Genomic DNA, 16,650 nt, shown 5'->3' on the forward strand with positions numbered 1-16,650 from the left:
CCACGGAACGCAATGGGATGGGGGTGGCGATGGTGATGGGGGCCCCCCGTCCGGCGTGGGCGCGTTTACCCGTGGAGCGGGGAGGGGATACGGGGGGGGGGGGGGGGGCTCACAGACACATCCCCCCCCCTCACCCCCCGCCCGCTTCCCCCCCCCCGGCGGGGCCGAATGGTCTCTCCCTGCGCTCTATTTAAGCCGCGCGGTGCCGCACCGCCGCCACTCCGCGTTCAGCGCCCGGTGCGGGCGGTGCTGAGCGCCGCGCTCCGATCCGTGCGGGATTTTCCCCCCCCCTCCCTCCTCCCCGGTCCCCCCCCCCCCTCCTCCTCCTCCTCCCCCCCCACCCCAACCATGCCGCCCACCGCCCCCCCCGTCGGCCTCGTCCTGCTGCTCATCCTCGGGGCTGCCGAGGGGAATCTGTCCCGAGATGGTGAGTGGGGTGCGGGGGGGGGGGGATGTGGGGTGGGGGGGGATGGAAGCTCTATGGGGGTTGGGGGGGTTGTAGGGAGGGGGGGGAATAACGGCTCCGTTATGTGGGTCAGCCCCGCAGGTGCGCTCCGCCCCACAGCACCGCCACCCGCGGGAGCGCCGGCGCTGCCCCATGGGGGGTTGTAGGGGGGGGGATGCGGGGGGGGGGGGGGCTCAAGGTCACGGTGCCGCCGCCCGGTGCTGTCCGTTTAACCCCCCCGCACCCCCCCTCCATCACCGCGTACCGCCCGGGGCGGGGCCGGGGCGGCGGAAGGTTCCAGACAGCCCCTCCCGGGGCGGGTGGGGCTGCGGGGGGGGGCACGGCGGGGTGAGGGGGGGGGGGGGGGAGGGGGATGTCACCCCCCCATCCTTTAGGGGTGACATCCTCTGGGGGTGATGGTGGCGCCTCCCCATCCCCCCCCCACCGTGTGTGTGTGTGTATGGGGGGGGTGATGGCATCGTCTGGGGATGGGGGGGGGGGGAGGGGGGCAGGTGATGGTGACACCGCCGTGGGGGGGACGGTGGGGGGGGGGGGTGATGGTGGCATCGTCTGAGAATGGGGGGGTGTTGGCAGAACGGTGGTGATGATCCTATGGGGGGGGGGGGGGGGGGGGGCGGGGCGGGGGGAGGTGGCAATACTGATACTCGTGGGGGGGGGGAATGGTGATGGCATCTTCGGGGGGTGGGGGGAGAGACAGATGATGGTGACACCCCCCCAGTGGGGTGGGGAGGGGCAATAATGGTGACATTGCTCTGGAGATTTTGGGGTGGGGGGGGCTGTCTGGGAGGCTGATGGTGGCACTCATATGAGCTGGGGGGGGGGGGGGGGCAGCCCTATGGGTTGGGGGCAGAACGATAGCGATGACATCTGCGGATGGAGGGGAGAGATGATGGTGGCCCCCCCACCCCCCCCCCCCCCACCCCAATGGGGGGTGATGGTGACAACCTGTGGGGATGGAGGGACGGATGGTGGTGATAAGCTCAGAGTTGAGGGGGGGGGGGGGGGGATTTGATGATGACAGCCCCATTCAGTGGGCACAGTGATGGAGGTGACATCCCTGTGGTTATGGGGGGGGGGGGGTGGTGGCCACACCTTGGGGTGTGTGGGATGATGGTGGGGGGGGGACCAACAACACCGCTGTGGGGTGGGCGGGATGGCGGTGCCCCCCTCTGCTTTGGGGAGGGGGGACAATGACACCCTATGGGTGGGGCTGATCTCCCCCTTCCTAAGGATGGAGGACCCCCCCCTGCTCCCCCTTAAAGAGCCCGCTGTCATTTTGGGTTGGGGGGGGGGGGGGGGGGGATAGGGTCTGTTTTGGGGTGAGGCACCCAGCAGGGATGGCCGCTGTGCGCTGTGATGGCATCCGCGCGTCCCATCCGTCCACCCCGGGGGTGCATCAGCCCTCACACAAAGGGTGTTTACCCCCATTGGCAACGAGGAGAGCGATGTTTGGGGGGGCTGTGTGTTGGGAAGGGGGGGGGGGTTGGGGTTTTCTTTTCCCCTCCTTTGTTTTGGTGTCGGGCAGCGCTTGGGGGGGGGGGAGGGTTTGATTCCCCATTTTGGGTGCGCAGCGTTGGGCGCAATCACAGCTGCTGCTGCTTTGGGGAGGTGGGAGGGGTTGGGGGTCCTCTGTTGTGTCTCCGCTGCTGTCTCTGGGCTGTAGGGGGTGGCTGTCACCTGCAGCGTCACCATGGGGGGGGGAGGGGTTGGGGGGGGGGGTGGTCTGTGGCTCTATTAGCGTTGCATGAAACCCCAAACCAAATTGTCGGGGTGTGGGCACGGCCTCATCCCGGTGTTGGGGGTGATTGGGGCTGAGGTCCCATGCGGTCCCTGGGCTGTAGGGGGGAGGGGGGAGGGCTGTTACCTGCAGCATCTCCATGGGGGGGTCATGGGAGTGGGGGGAGTTGGGGAGGGGGGATCTGTGGCTCCGTTCCCGTTGTGTGAGACCCCAAACGGGGCACAGCCTCATCCTGGTGTTGTGCATGGGGTGATGATTGGGGCTGAGGTCCCATGCAGTCCCTGGGCTGTGGGGTTGGGGGGGGGGGGTGGGGGGTTGGCTGTCACCTGCAGCATCGCCATGGAGGGGAGGGGAGAACCCAAACAATGATTGCATGAGGACATTGGAAGCCTCATCGTGGTGATCCGGTGGGGCCGAGTGGGACCCCCGGTGGGGCCGAGTGGGACCCCCAATGGGGCTGAGGTCCCACGCAGTCTGGGGGCTTTGGGGCTGATGACACTGCAGGATTTCCCTCCGGGCTCCGTGGCCCAACGCAGACACAACGGGACCCCAATCCCGGACGACCCCCCGGAGCCGTCGCGCTGCTCCCGCATGGAATCTCCCATTGGGGCCGCTCTGCGCATCGCTGCCCTCCGGGGCTGAGCTGAGCTGAGCTCTCCCCCGCAGTCATTCCGCTCTCCGGAGCTGTGTGAGCCTTTGTTTGCACAACGCCCCGCAGTCACCCATGGGAGATGCTTTGTGCCAACACCGGGGTTGGGGTTTTTCCACCCTGGGGAGCGCTGCGCTGCACGGCGGCTGTTGGCACCCCCCGCTTTGGTGGCTGTGGGTCCCACTCCTTTTGGGGGCAGACGTCAATGCTGCTTTACGCACGCGCTGGGATGACCCCGGAGGTGGGATGGGGGGAGCCTCGTGGTGTTGGCATCCCATGTGGGACCCCTGGGATGCGTGGATGGGGGACGGAGCTGCATCGCTGAGCACTCCGCGCTCCCCCGGCGGTCGGGGGACGATGATGGGACCCCGTGGTGCAGCAGCGCCGTTCCCCGGTGGGGGCGTTGGTGCCATCGGGGCTCACCGTGTGCTCCCCATCCCTTCCCAAAGTGGGTGCAGAAGGACTCCTATCGGCCCCATTGCGGGCGGTTCCCTGAGGGTGCAGTGCTGGAGATGAGTGGAACCCAACCGGCCGTAGCGGAGCGTCCGAGTGGAGATTGGGGACCGGCGTGGAAAAGGCACCGCTCAGCGCATTTGGAGACAATGCCCCGGGATTAAAGGCTCCAGAACTGCTCCGCTGCATACCCAGACAGTGAGGGGATGCCATAATCCCTCATTTTTTGGCACCGTCCGGAGTGGGGGGGGGGGGGGGTACATCTGTGTAGGGTTGGATGCGCTGAAGGGGCGACCCGGGGCACTGCGCTTGGAGCATCTCCATCCCAAAGCCCTTTGGAAGGGATGCAGGAGGAGGGAAGGGACGGCTGCCCGGGATTCCCCGCTCGTCTTCTCGCCTCTCCAGGGGTGTTGGAGGGATGGGGGTGGTTACATCTGGGAGTCCCCTGGCGCTGGCACGGCCCTCTGCCAGATGGAGGAGCGTGCGTTAAGGCTCACGCTGCCGTTTGTTCGCGCTGGGTTGCTTCTAAGCTGGTTTTACCCCAATGCGGAGCACTGCGCGGCCGTGTGGGTCCTGGCAGGAGAGCGGCGACCCCCAGAGAGAGCGTTGGGGGGGTGGGGGTGGTGGTGCAGGACCTGTGGTGCTTGGGGTGATGGGCTCCGCGCCCCGCTCTTTGTGGTTGTAGGGCACGGTGTGATCATGCGGATGCAATGGGGCAGCGCTGCGCCCCCCCATGTGGGCATCTGCTCCGTGGTACCCACATCTCTGGGCCTCCCTTTGCACCCCCTACACCCAACCCCATCTCTGGGCCTCTGCTTCAACGCTGCACCCCAGGGCAGGATGGGGACAGTGAGCAGCTGCTCCCCGCTGCCCCTCCTCACCGCCGCAGCCCCCCCTGTGCTGTTGGAGCGCACCCCACACTGCCCTCCAGCAGCACTGGGACCCATCGGGGCGCTGCTGCCCCCCCCGGGTGGGTCTTGCAGAGGCGGACGCTCTCAGTGCCACCTCTGCTGCACTGCTCAGAGCGATCCCATCGCCGCGGCACTTCGCTGGCTGGGCAGCAGAGATCCTTAAAACAGAACTGTCAAAGCAAAGAGCTCGTTTCCTTGGCAACAGGCGGAGATGGGAGCGCGTGTTTTTTAGCTCCTGCCCCTCGGGCCAAGTGGGTTTTCGGCTGTTTGTTGGCAAAGGGGAAGGAGAGCCCCTGGGGAGGAGGAGGAGGGGGGTCACCCCTCCCCATGTATGGGGTGGAGGGGGGGTTGTGGGAGCACTGAATGGGGCCGGAGGGGCAGCGGGGCGCTTTCATTGGAGTGGTTTGGGGGCAAAATTCCGTTGGGGATGGGGAAGGAAGAGAAGGGTGCTTTGCTGGGAGCCCACGAGGTCCGTTTGGGCAGTGCTTGGGGCTGAGTGTGGGTCAGGGGGTGTTGGGGCTGCTTCCAACCCACCCCATGTGGTCCACTGTGTGCAGAAATGGGGAGGGGGCTGCTATGGTGAGCCACGGAGCAGAGGGAACTGTGGGACCACGTTGCCCCTCCGGGTCACTGACCCACGGCCCGCATCAGCCTTTGGGGCTGTGGGGCAGGTTGGGCTGCTGACCCATAGAGGCAGCCCTGGTGCCGTGGGGTGGCAATGAGAGGAGCCTCCTGAGGTCCCCTCAGCTCCAACCGCTTTCCTGCTCTGCTGCTCCCGCATCCATTTGTGGATGCGTTTCGGCTGCTTCACCTCGGCCCGGTGTCACCTCTGGCCAACAGCTCCCACCTCCCCACTGCAGCAGAGGCGCCCCACAGCACCACCCGGCTCTGCCCTGCAGCAGCCCTGCCGCGCTCCGAGGTCCCACCCGTTGGGATTTGGGCTCTCCTTTGCTTTGCCCTTTCCTGGAAGCCGCGTCTGTGCCCGTCTGCCTTCAGAGGAAGGATAGGAATCACAGCGGTTGGGGTCAGGTTGGTTCAGGTCACGCTCGAAGGCGCCGTGGCTCTGCGTGCGCTCACACGGATGCTGGGTTTGCTCACCTCTGCCTCCGTGTCACTGCTGGATCTCACCCTGTGCCACGAGGACTCACCCGCTGCAGAGCTGGGACAGTGCACAGCCCCATCTATGCGCCCTACGGTTCCAAGCTGGCTCCTGGGGGCTGTTTGCCTCCGTTCCAATGGACGTTCCATTGAACCCCCCTGCGCCGTGCGAGGCTGGGATGGGAAGAGAGGGGCTGGGAGCCGCCAGAGGGACAGTTTGGCACCAAGAGATGCAAACTGGGATGGATCCGTCCCCGCCGCTCCGAAGCAGAAGCTGGGAAGCTTTCCCAAAGCACCTCCATGCCAGAGCTCCCGCAGCGTCGGGGCGGCAGCACGTAGGGATGGGTCCCCAACTGCTGGCACCGCTCTGAGCCCGCGGCCCGGAGCTCCATCTGCTTCCTCCCCTCCCGCTGCCCGCCCGGCACGGAGCCGCCCCGCCTCGCTCTGAGGTGCCCGACTGCCGTCGGAGCGTCAGCGCCAACGGAACGGCGCCGGGCGGTGCGTGCGGGGACGGTGCTGAGGAGCGAACGGGGCCGGTGGTGGCACCGTGCAGCAAGCGGGGATGGGGACAGCCCTCAGCGAAGGCGCCGAGGGACCTCCCCGTGCGGGAGGAAGGCCGCGAGGAAGAGGAGGAGCGGCGCCGAGCGGATGCCTCGAAAGCGGAGCAGCTTTTCCTCCTCCCATAACAAAAGCGGGAGTGCGCGGAGCAGCCGGGAAGTCGCGCTGCGGGCGTCCCAGGCTGTGGATGCGCGCTCAGCTCCAACCAACCCGCGCGGCAGCTGTCGGAGCTGTGCGCTTTGGGGTGGGAGCAGACGGGTTTTGGGGGAGCTCAGGGAGGTGGGAGCGCTGCTTTTGCCGCTCGTGGCCGGGATGGCAGCGCCCTGCGGGAGTGCAGAGGTTTAATTAACGAAGCGCACTGATTTTTTCGTGGAGCTCTCAGCCAACAGCGGCAGCTGCGCTGCTCTGGGGGCGCAGCCGGGCTGCCCTCTCCTCCCCGGGGGTCCCATCGGGACGAAGCGCGGCTCTCCGGCCGTCGGGACGCCTTTATGGCCGCAAAGCTGCGGTGCCGGCGGGTCGGGCCGAGGAGGAAACGCGGAGCTGAGGATCTGCTTCCCCCTCCTGGAGATGCGGGAGAGGAGCGCTGAGCGCTGCTCGGCGCCGGGGATGCGCAGCGCAGCGCAGCGCGGGGCGAATGGGCGACGTCGCATCTGTGCGTCGTTCCGTCCCAAAAGCGGACCGGGTTTTTTTTTTTGGGGGGGGGGGAGCTGTTGGGACCCGGAGCGGAACGCTTTCGGCTGTGGGGGCGGGGATGCGCCGCGCTGTGCTGTGCTGTGCTGAGAGCCGCTGGATTCGGGTGCGATCTCAGCGTCCTCCCCGCGCTCGGTGTCCCCGTGCGCTCCCGGGGGTGGCGGAGCTGAAGGATGGGGACGGCGCTTTGTCCCCGTTGCGTTGGATCGGGGGGGGGGGGGGTGGGAGAGGCTCACGGGTCCTCACGGCCTCGGTGTCCCTGTTCTGTCAAGGGCCGACGGGTTGCAGCCGTGCCGGGTTTTAATTAAACCGAGCCGTGCCCATCTGCTGCGCCAAGCTGTCGGTGCGGGGGCGGGCGGGATGTGGGGCACTGCAGCTCTCTGTGGGGTGGGGGGCAGTGGGGGAGTCCCCCATGGGGTCCCCTGTGGAAATTCGAAAGGGGGTCCCACGCTCAGGGGGGGGTTCTGAGGTTGGGGTGGGTGGAGGGGAGGAGCAGTGGGGTCTCCCGGTGCTCCCCGGGGGCGAAGTGTCGCGGTGACCCCGGTGCTGTCGCGGTGACTCCGTGCCCTCCTGGTGCTGCTGAACCCCTCCCCAGGTTAATACCTTAACGAGGTCGGTGCTGTGGCAGGTGACGGTAATTGCGTTAATTAAAAGGTTGGGTCTGTAGTCTGCTGTGTGGGTGTTACGCCCCGTCCTCGATCGGAGTCGGAGCGCTTTGAGTTTGGATAACAGCGGCTTGGAGAGGCCTAATCCCTTAATTAACAAATTAAAACAAGCCGACAGCCATCTCCCTGCCCAGAGGAGCAGCAGAGCCGTTGTCCCAGGCTGTATCCCCAGGGCTGGGGCTGGAGACCCTCCTGAGGACTGCGCTCAAGTGAGCTGGAGCCAAATGGGCTGCAGACGGAGGGAGGATGAGCAACAGCACCAATAAACGTCCACGAGGACGGAGGTGGGAAGCAGAGGCCCTCCAGCAGCTGATAACCCCGGCCAGTGGAGAGGAGCAGAGTTCCATCAGCGTCACATAGGAGCATCAGCAACCCCGGGATGGAGCCTCGAACCCCGGGAATGGTTTTCATCCACATTTGGTGTCTTTGGAATGCTGAAGTTCCTGTGTGTTCCAAAGCTGCTGTGGGATTCATGTGCTTTCCAGCCTGGAGTTCATCGAATCGTTAAGGTTGGAAAAGACCACTAAGACAATCAAGTCCAACCATCAGCCCACCCCCTCTATGCCCACTTATAGGGTCACTAAGGCTGGAAAAGACCAACGAGGTCATCCAGTCCAACCACCGACCCATTTCCAATGACCGACCCGTCTCCAACAGCCAACCCGAGCCCAACGACCGACCCACCTCGTGTCCAACCACCGACCCATCAGTTCAACACAGATCTGGGGAGCTCAGTGTCCTCGTCCCCCTGCCCTGCTCAGCCCCCCTCCATCCCTTCCTGCGACAGCTGTGTGGAATTTACAGTGTCAGCAAAAGAAAACGTTTCCCTGCGTCCTTCTGGGCAGAAAATGGAGAAATTCAGTCTGCTTCTGCTAAATGGAGCTTCTCCCAGCCAGCAAGCGTCGTGCGGGGAGATGGGGCCGTGAAATGAGGATTGCACTGCGGGCTCGCAGGGCAGGGCCAGCCTCGAGGTTGAGTCTCGAGCCCTAAATACGAGTGCCAAGATGTAAGACAACGCTCCACGGAGCTCCGCATCCAGCACATGATGGAGTGTGGGTTGCAGCTCTCTGGTCGTGTCCGACCTCTCCCTTCCCCGTGGGACGGCGCGGCGCGGCGGCTCTCCCAAAATAGCCGTCCTTGGGGCAGATGGGGTTATCTGATCCTCCTGCTGCTCCTCTCTGCCCTTGGGCTGCTCGGCAGCGACGTCTGTGCAAAGGAAACGTGGCTTGGGAGGGATGTGCAGAGCCTGAGCGCCCGTAGGATGGATATAGGGCCCAAATGTGGGGGCGAGAGCCCGAAGCGCCCTCCCTGAGCTCTCCTTTCTTGCGTGCAGTGAGCCAGCCCACGACGTCGGATGAGACGGTGGTGGCCGGCGGCACAGTGGTGCTGAAGTGCCAGGTGGAGGACCCCGATGACTCCTCGCTGCAGTGGTCCAACCCTGCCCAGCAGACCCTCTACTTTGGGGAGAAACGAGGTGTGTGTGCAGGGTGGGCAGAGGGGAGGTGGGTTGGGGTGAAGCTGGTCATCCATCCCCACCTGCGGGGAGCGCGGTGGCGTTGCCGCTCACCCCGCTGTCCCCTTGTCCCCCAGCCCTACGAGACAACAGGATCCAGCTGGAGAGGTCCACGCCGAACGAGCTGACCATCAGCATCAGCGACGTGGTGCTGTCGGATGAGGGGGAGTACACCTGCTCCATCTTCACCATGCCCGTGCGGACCGCCAAGGCCCTCGTCACCGTGCTGGGTAAGCAGCGGCACCCACTGACCTCCTCTCTGTGTCTGCCCCATCTGCAGGATGCCCTCCATGCGGCCCTTTATCTCTTCTATCCCACACCCCAACCCCGTAACGCATCCCTGTTGTCGAGTCATTAAGGTTGGAGAAGACCCATCAAGGCCAACCACCAACCCATTCCCACCCGTGGAATCATTACGGTTGGAAAAGACCCCCGAGGTCATCGAGTCCAACCTTCAGCCCACCACCACCACCACCCCACTCAGCTGTGCCTTCTGTCTCTCCATCCATCCGTAGACAGTTGCACGCAGAGCTAATGGGTTGTTGGAAAAGACCCCCGAGGTCGTCGAGTCCAACCTTCAACCCATCACCACCACCGTGCCCCCCTCAGCCACATCTCACGTCTCTCCATCTCCACACAGCAGCACACACAGAGCTGATGAGTCGTTGTCTTTCTCACCTCCTCCTCTCCCAGGAATCCCCCAGAAACCCCAAATCTTTGGCCACGAGCAGCCCATCGACGAGGAGAAGATCGCCCGGCTGACGTGCCGGTCCTCCGGCAGCAAACCTGCAGCACAGCTCCGGTGGAAGAAGGGCAACAAGGAGCTGAAGGGTGGGTGATGGGGGGCTGGGGGCACCACGGGGACAGATGGGGCACTGTGGGCTGAGGTGTGCCCAGTGCTGGACCGCCCCCGGCTGGACCACCCCATTCTACTGCCGACGATGGGATGTGGGTGCAGTGTCCCCTTCTCAGTGTGCACATCAGCCCCAACCCTCTGTGGGGGCGTTGTGAGCGTCACCTCCAACCACCCCCTGTCCCCGCAGCTGAGGGCACCGAGGTGGTGGAGGACTCCAACGGGAAGACCTTCACCGTCAGCAGCCGAGTGGAGTTCCGTGTCACCAAGGAGGACAACGACGCCGAGGTGACCTGCACGGTGGACCACGAGTCCTTGCAGAACTCGGAGAGGTCAACCACACAGAAGCTGCAGGTCCACTGTACGTGGCATGAGGGGACCGGGGGAGACGAGGCCACCTGAGGGAGGGGATGGGGCCAAAGAGAGGTGGGAGAGGTTTGGGGGACCTCATAGTCACCGCATGTGGTCCTGTGAGTGCACCGATGTAGGCCCGATGCGCTGTCCCACGTGGGGATGCTGCACAGCGTCACCTCCCCTGCCCATCCCTGCCCCCTGGGACCTCCCTGTCCCCAGCATCCTCTGCCTCTGTTGTCCCCATCTCCCCCCATCCCACCTCGGGGGCAGGATGGGGGATGTGGGAGCTGCTCACCCGTGGATGCTCTCACATCGCACCCGTGGCGTGGTGGTGCGGGAGGGGGAGGGGATGGGGCAGGGTTTGGGGTGCCAGCTGGGGGGCTGTGGGGCAGCGCTCTCACCCCACCGCTCCCCCTCCAGACAAACCAACAGCGAAGATCGAACCGCACCCGCAGTACCCACGGGAAGGAGAGAAGCTGCAGCTGCAGTGTGACGGGCAGGGCAACCCCGTGTAAGGACCCCCAGCGCCCCCCACTGCCCCTTCCCACCCATCCGCACACCCCAAATCGCTGCTTACCCCTTCCTGGGGCGGGGGAAGGGGGGGGTCTCGGCTCTAAGCTGCGATGTGGGCTCACATCTGCAATGCCCCTCATCCCACAGAGGGCAGTTCCCCCCCCCAGAGCACCAAACAGTGGAATCACAGAAAGATGGAACGGGTTTGGGTTGGGGGGGACCTCAATGACCGTCTCGGGTGGGGGCAGCCCCTCTCCTCCACCCCCCACGATGCAGTTGGGGGGAGACCCAGCTGTGCCTGACCCCATCCCACCCCGCAGCCCCCAGGAATTCCTATGGGAGAAGGAGGGCAGCGACGCCCCGCTGCAGCTGAGCTCCGACAGCATCCTCATCTTCCCCTTCCTCAACAAGAGCGACAGCGGCACCTACATCTGCACGGCCACCAGCTCCATGGGCAGCGTCATCGCCAAGTACAACCTGGACGTCAGCGGTAAGGCGGTGGGGTCGGGGGGTGGGGGGGGGACGCTGTGGGGCACTGCCTGCATTGGCACCACGGCCCCATGGGTTGGAGCATCCCCTGCTGCATCCGGACCGTCCTGCGCCGTGCTGCGCTGCTGGATGGGCGCAGAGCGGTGTGGCTGAGCTGCCATTGCTGCCTCCTCCTGCCCTGGCCGTGCTCTGCTCGCTGTCACCGTGCCCCACTGGGCTGCATCTCCCTTTCCCTGCTCTTCCAGGCCTGGATCCGGGGGTCCTCCTCCTTTTCTCTGTCGTCCTCTCGTCCTCTCCCTGCTCTCTGCCAGCTTTGGGCTTTTCCATCTTCCAGCATCCCTCGTGCTCCGGCCTTTCCCTTTCCACCCCTCTCGTTCTGGTCGCCCCCAACCCCATCCTTCCCCTCCGAAATGGCTGTGGCTGACAGGAGCGCATGGCAGCGGTGCGTCCCACCCCACGCAGTCCATCCTCAGCAGCCCCCTGCCCTTGGCCACCCCATGTCCCCATCACCCCTGGGGCAGGGTCCCGTTCCTGCACCCACCCCTGGGCTCACAGCAGCACCCAGCGCCCACCCCAGGACGCCGTGTGCCCCCCACCCGCTCTGTATCAGCCCACCCAGCGCCACATCCAGGCATCGGTTTCCCCCATTTTCAAATCCCCATCCCCAGAGACACAGGGGTCTCGGGTACCATCGCCAGAGCAGCCCCACAGCCCACCCACCACAGCCAGCAGAGGTGGCACCCAGCGCTGGGTGACCCAGGCAGGAGGGTCCCATGGGTCCCTCGTGGGGTGACCGGGGCTGCCGGCAGGTAGGACACTGGAATGGTGTCCCTGATGTGACCCAGCGGCAGGAAGAGAAACGGGGTGGTGGAAGGTCCATCCCTGCCAGGGTCCCACCCGTGGGCTCCGTCCCTGCCGGGGGCTGACTGCTGTCCCTGTGTTCTTGTCGTCCTCCCCAGATCTTTCCCAGCTCCCCACCCCACACGTTCACTCCACTCCAGCCCCTCCGCCGGGCCCTTCCCAGCCCATCTCTCATGCTTCCATGGCCACCGCTTCATCCTCCACTCCAGCTCCCATCCAAGGTACCGTACGCTCCATTTCTGTCTCTTTACGGACCCGCTGCTCCTCAGCTGGAGACGATGTCAGGAGGACGATGGCCCCGTGCTGGGTTAGGGACGCTTTGCCACGTGCCCAGCCAGGCTCTGAGCCCTGCTTGGTGGCACGGGGACAACACGATCCTTCCCGTGCTTCCATCCCATTGCATCGCCGCTGCGGTGCAGGCAGCTCTGCTGTCCCCGTGTCCGTCCATCTGTCCCATGTCTCCGTTCTCCTCGTCTTCCCCCGTTGTTTTTTCCACCCTCTCTTTGTCCACGTGTCCCCTCTGAGTGCTCCCACGGCTCTGTGCCCCCACTGTGCACCAGGGGATGGTGACAGCAGAGCCGTCGCGCAGCGCTGGTGCTCACCGTGGGCAGAGCTTCGCCCGTCCCAGGGCTCTCCACATCACAACCACTGCTTTCCCCCCACACTGCTTCACCCCAGCTCCGCTCCTCCCCACCTTCTGCCTCCTCAGCACTGCACTGAGTGGGACCCGGGGCAAACCACAGCACCCCCTCCCCTCTCTCTGCTTTCTCCCCCTCCATCTCCTGGGCAGATGCCAGTCCGGTGCCGTCGACCTCCAGCACGTACCACGCGGTCATCGGCGGCGTGGTGGCCGTCATCGTCTTCCTCCTGCTCAGCCTCCTCATCGTGCTGGGACATTACCTGATCAGGCACAAAGGTACGGGGATGTGGGGCGATGGGAGGTGACAGCCAGCAGAGCCCCCCAAGGTTGGGTTTAGGGGCCGCTCCTCAGCTCTGTGCTGACCTCGAGCTGCCCAACTCCACCTCCATTCCCCACCTCCATTCCTCCTCCTCTCCCCTCACTTGGTGCACCCTCAGCCCTGCAGTGCCCCACCGATCGATCCCCCTTTCTCCTCTCCCTCCCCCTCCTGTCATTTCCACCTCCCCCTCCCATCATTTCCACCTCCCCACCCCTTTTCCATCCCCCCGGCAGGTGTGTGCATAAGACACGGGGAGACCACCACAGCCAGACCGCAGCAAAACCCACCCGAGGTGGTGATGTGTGAGTAAGAGCCCCCCATCCCCACCCCACCTCCTCCTCCTGCAGGAAAACCTTCCAGGGGAACAGGGACGGAGGGGCAGGGTGGGCAGAACCACGCAGGAACGCCATTCCCCCTCTGTTGTAGAGCCAACCCGCATCGGCTGCTTTGGGCATCCCAGTCCCCCCGTGGGGTTTACCCCCATGCAAAACCCATCTTTTTTCCATTGCAGGCCAAGCCCAAAGGATTTCTCCCAGCCACGGTGGCCCCGTTGTGCCACCCATCCCACGTCGGTGACGTTGTCCCCTGTCCCTACAGGCACCTACCTGACCCACGAGGCCAAGGGCTCCGATGACGCTCCGGATGCCGACACGGCCATCATCAACGCGGAGGGTGGCCAAGCGGGCGGCGACGACAAGAAGGAATATTTCATCTAAAGGGCATCGGAGAGGGTGAGAAATGGAGCCAGCGAACCCCGATGGAAACGGAAACCAGACCACAAACCCCACTCAACCCAACAGATTTACTCTCGTGCCCGGCACGGGCGGACGGACGGACGGACGGACGGAGGGATGGCGGGACAGAGAGCAGAGAGCGACCGGCTGAGATGTGATGATGCTTCTTCTTGAACTTGTACAAAACGTTGTTACTACGAACAGCGAAAGCCCCGTTTGCTTGCTTGCACCTCCAACCCCGCGCCCGGCGCTCGCGCGAAACACAGACCAAGCAGTGAGTGAGCGACGTTCCTTCTTCCTTTGGACCTTTGCTTTGGTTTCGTGGCTGCTCTTTGCTTTGGGCCCTCGGTTGGGGTGTTGGGCTGGGGTCGATGTAGCTCTTTCCTTTCGTTTCTCTTCCATTTTGGGTTTTCGTTTTTGACGCCCAAGGATAAAATCAGCTCCGGGCTCTGCGCCATCGGTGTCCCCACCGAGTGTTGGGACCTCCGGTCCGTAGGGAAAGGGTGTGCCGCGGAGCCCCGCATCCCTGCCCTGATTTTATCCTTGGTGGTCCTCATCCGACAGTGTCTGTTGGGGAGGAGAGATGTCCTCGTGCCGTCGGTGTGTGAAGGGGGGTGAGATTCCAGGGTGGGAACTGCCGAAGCCCCCGGAGATGCCAGGAGCTGCCGGGCACCGCGGCTGCCCCGTTCCCACCCAGTGGGAGGGGGGGAGGGCAGGGTTTGGGGGGCAAATGGAGGGGAAAAAAAGTGACAAAAAAAAAAAAAGAAGCCCCAGTTTGCAAATTCTCAGATTGGAGACGTCGATTCAAACCATCTATTGAGATGTTCAGTGCTGGGCCATCACCAACACCTCCTCGGTGGCCCCGGGAGCCTCCAGAATGGTGTTTTGGGTCCTGAGAGTGACTTTGGTGCAGTGGGGATGGCCCAATCCGTGCTGCACGCCAGGACTGGCAGCTCCGTGCCCCAGCAGCCATGTGAGCTGGGGGTTCCCTGCTCCAGGTGCTCCTTGGGGCTGCCCCTGTCCTTCCCGGCCCCTTCCTATGGTTGGTGCTGAGCTGGAAGAGGCCTCGTTGGCTCCAAGGGTGGCCAAAATGTTTGGGTTTTGTGTCCCGGTGGCTTGGGGGTCTCCAAAGAGGTTTGGTGGGCATTTGCCCCACCTCCAACCTGGGGAGAAACCACATCTCTTCCAAGCCAGATGGGAACCAGAAGTTTTTTCTGACCTCCCCATCGCATAACTGGGGTCGCCGTGCTCCCCCAAACCCCCACATCTACAGGGCCAACCCCTCCTGGGTGCTGGCATCGCATGGTCTGGATGCAGGGGGCTCGCAGAAGCACCCCATTACATTTTGGGGTGCCCAGAGGAGCTGAGCCTTTGGTGCAGGAATGGGGTGGGGTGGGCAGCCCCATCTTGGAGGTAAAGGAAGAATTGGGTCCTCCACCACAGGGTGTGGGGTGGAAGTGCTGCTCCCACCCAGAGGACAAGGAGTGGAGTGGTGGATGGGGAGTGGGGCCACCATGGCTTGGCAGGAACAAGGGATGCATCCGTGGCACATGGCTCCGTCACTCCATCAGCAGAGCATTGGGTGCCTTGAGAGGGATGCACGAAGCCTTCGCCACCCCCCAGTGGGGAAAACTTGTGGGTTCCTCACTGCCGTTCCTCTCCTTCCATCTCCTTGGAGGAGGACGTTGGCCATGAGTCCCAACAGCAGGACATTGGCCGTGGGTCCCAGTGGGAGGATATTGGTCATGGTCCCAATGGGAGAAGGATGTTGGTCATGGTCCCAATGGGAGAAGGATGTTGGCTGTGGGTCCCAATGGGAGGAGGCCGTTGGTCATGGGTTCCAACAGGAGGAGGATGTTGGTCATGGTCCCAACAAGAGGACATTGGTCGTGGTCCCAGTGGAAGGTGGACACTGGCCGTGGGTCCCAGTGGGAGGAGGATGTTGGTCATGGTCGCAATGGGAGAAGGATGTTGGCCGTGGGTCCCAACGGGAGGATATTGGTCATGGTCCCAGTGGGAGGACGACGCTGACCGTGCTCCCAACAGGAGCCCCGAGCTTCTGCCATGGGACACGCATTGTCACCAGAGGTCACACTGCCGACACGATGCCGTTCACTTCACTGCACACACAGAGCATGCACAGCACGTGGGTTTCTCCAAAGGTCTTCACCATCCACTCTCGATAGGCGCAATTCTTTCCCATGAAACACGACGTGTTTTCGAGCACGGTTCCATCTCACCGCATGTCTCCGTGGCGCAGATCGGAGCGCAGGAGATGTCCCGAAGGTCCGGGAGGGATTTGGGTCCCTGGAAAAAGGGCTGTGGGGATTTGGGGTCAGGACTCGGCCATGGAGTGGTGGGGCCGTGGTTGGACAGCCCCCACGCGAGGGGTGGCAATGAGCACTGCGTCACTCGTGTGAATGGGGACACAGTGCCACGGGTGATGGAGGGAGGGTTGGGGACACCGCGTCCTGCAGGAGGTGACATTGGGACTGTGCCCCTCACTGCTGGCACCCAGTGGAGCCGTGCAGTGTCACCGCATCCCCGGCGTCCCCTCCCAAAGCACGAGGGCTGCATTGGCCCCATGGCCACCGCGTGCCACCGGAGCACCGGGACGGGGACACGGGGCACTGAACTCTCAATAGACCACGAAAGCCATATTAGTGCGGAGCTCTGAGCGCCGTGGGGCGGCCGTGGGGCGGAGGACGGGCTGTGTTGTTGTGCTGTGTTCTTGTATGTACATAAAGGGAGACAACGAACGTCGGTGTTACTTTATAACCTTTCTAATATCCTGTGCTAATCTCGGAAAAATAATCCTATAAAATATATCTGGATTACACACCTTCACCCGCCTGCTCATCTCTGCCTCCGCACGTGGCCCCCACCCCAGGGGAGAGGGGATGGGGGGGACACAGCTCACCCCATGGAGCCCCCGCAGCCCCCAAACCCACCCAGACCCCCATCCCCCCCCCCACATTCCCACCCCCTAAGGATGAGTGCGTTGCCCGTAACCCCATTCATCACCCCACGGCGGAGACTGCAAACCTGGCACGGATTTTGTCCCGCATCATCAACGCTTCCAAATAGAATTCCAAAGGAACTGCAGTCGTTCTGCCAATGAATGATCATTTCCTGCACCAGAAATT

The 16,650-nt window shown here is 64.1% G+C and overlaps 2 protein-coding genes across 9 annotated transcripts; both read left to right on the forward strand.

Moving 5' to 3' along the window:
* Positions 1 to 218: 218 nt before the first annotated feature.
* On the forward strand, positions 219 to 16,351 carry CADM3 (cell adhesion molecule 3). Of its 8 annotated transcripts, XM_015298671.4 has the most exons (12): positions 219 to 427; positions 8,562 to 8,702; positions 8,819 to 8,971; positions 9,435 to 9,572; positions 9,785 to 9,955; positions 10,369 to 10,459; positions 10,782 to 10,951; positions 11,910 to 12,032; positions 12,602 to 12,727; positions 13,004 to 13,072; positions 13,368 to 13,501; positions 13,571 to 16,351. In XM_015298671.4, exons 1-11 carry the CDS (start codon positions 349 to 351, stop codon positions 13,484 to 13,486), a joined length of 1,380 nt encoding a protein of 459 aa, XP_015154157.1. In that variant the 5' UTR covers positions 219 to 348; the 3' UTR covers positions 13,487 to 13,501; positions 13,571 to 16,351. The 8 variants fall into 8 exon arrangements, with proteins under 8 accessions (XP_015154157.1, XP_040508574.1, XP_040508576.1 ...); XM_040652640.2 differs by having other exon boundaries at positions 13,368 to 16,351; XM_040652642.2 differs by lacking the exon at positions 13,004 to 13,072.
* LOC121107593 lies at positions 14,977 to 16,351 on the forward strand. Its single transcript, XM_040652644.2, has one exon. It carries the CDS (start codon positions 15,270 to 15,272, stop codon positions 16,179 to 16,181), a length of 912 nt encoding a protein of 303 aa, XP_040508578.1. The 5' UTR covers positions 14,977 to 15,269; the 3' UTR covers positions 16,182 to 16,351.
* Positions 16,352 to 16,650: the final 299 nt, after the last annotated feature.

Source organism: Gallus gallus, chromosome 25, assembly GCF_016699485.2.
Source record: "Gallus gallus isolate bGalGal1 chromosome 25, bGalGal1.mat.broiler.GRCg7b, whole genome shotgun sequence".
In the NCBI taxonomy this organism is placed as follows: domain Eukaryota; kingdom Metazoa; phylum Chordata; class Aves; order Galliformes; family Phasianidae; genus Gallus; species Gallus gallus.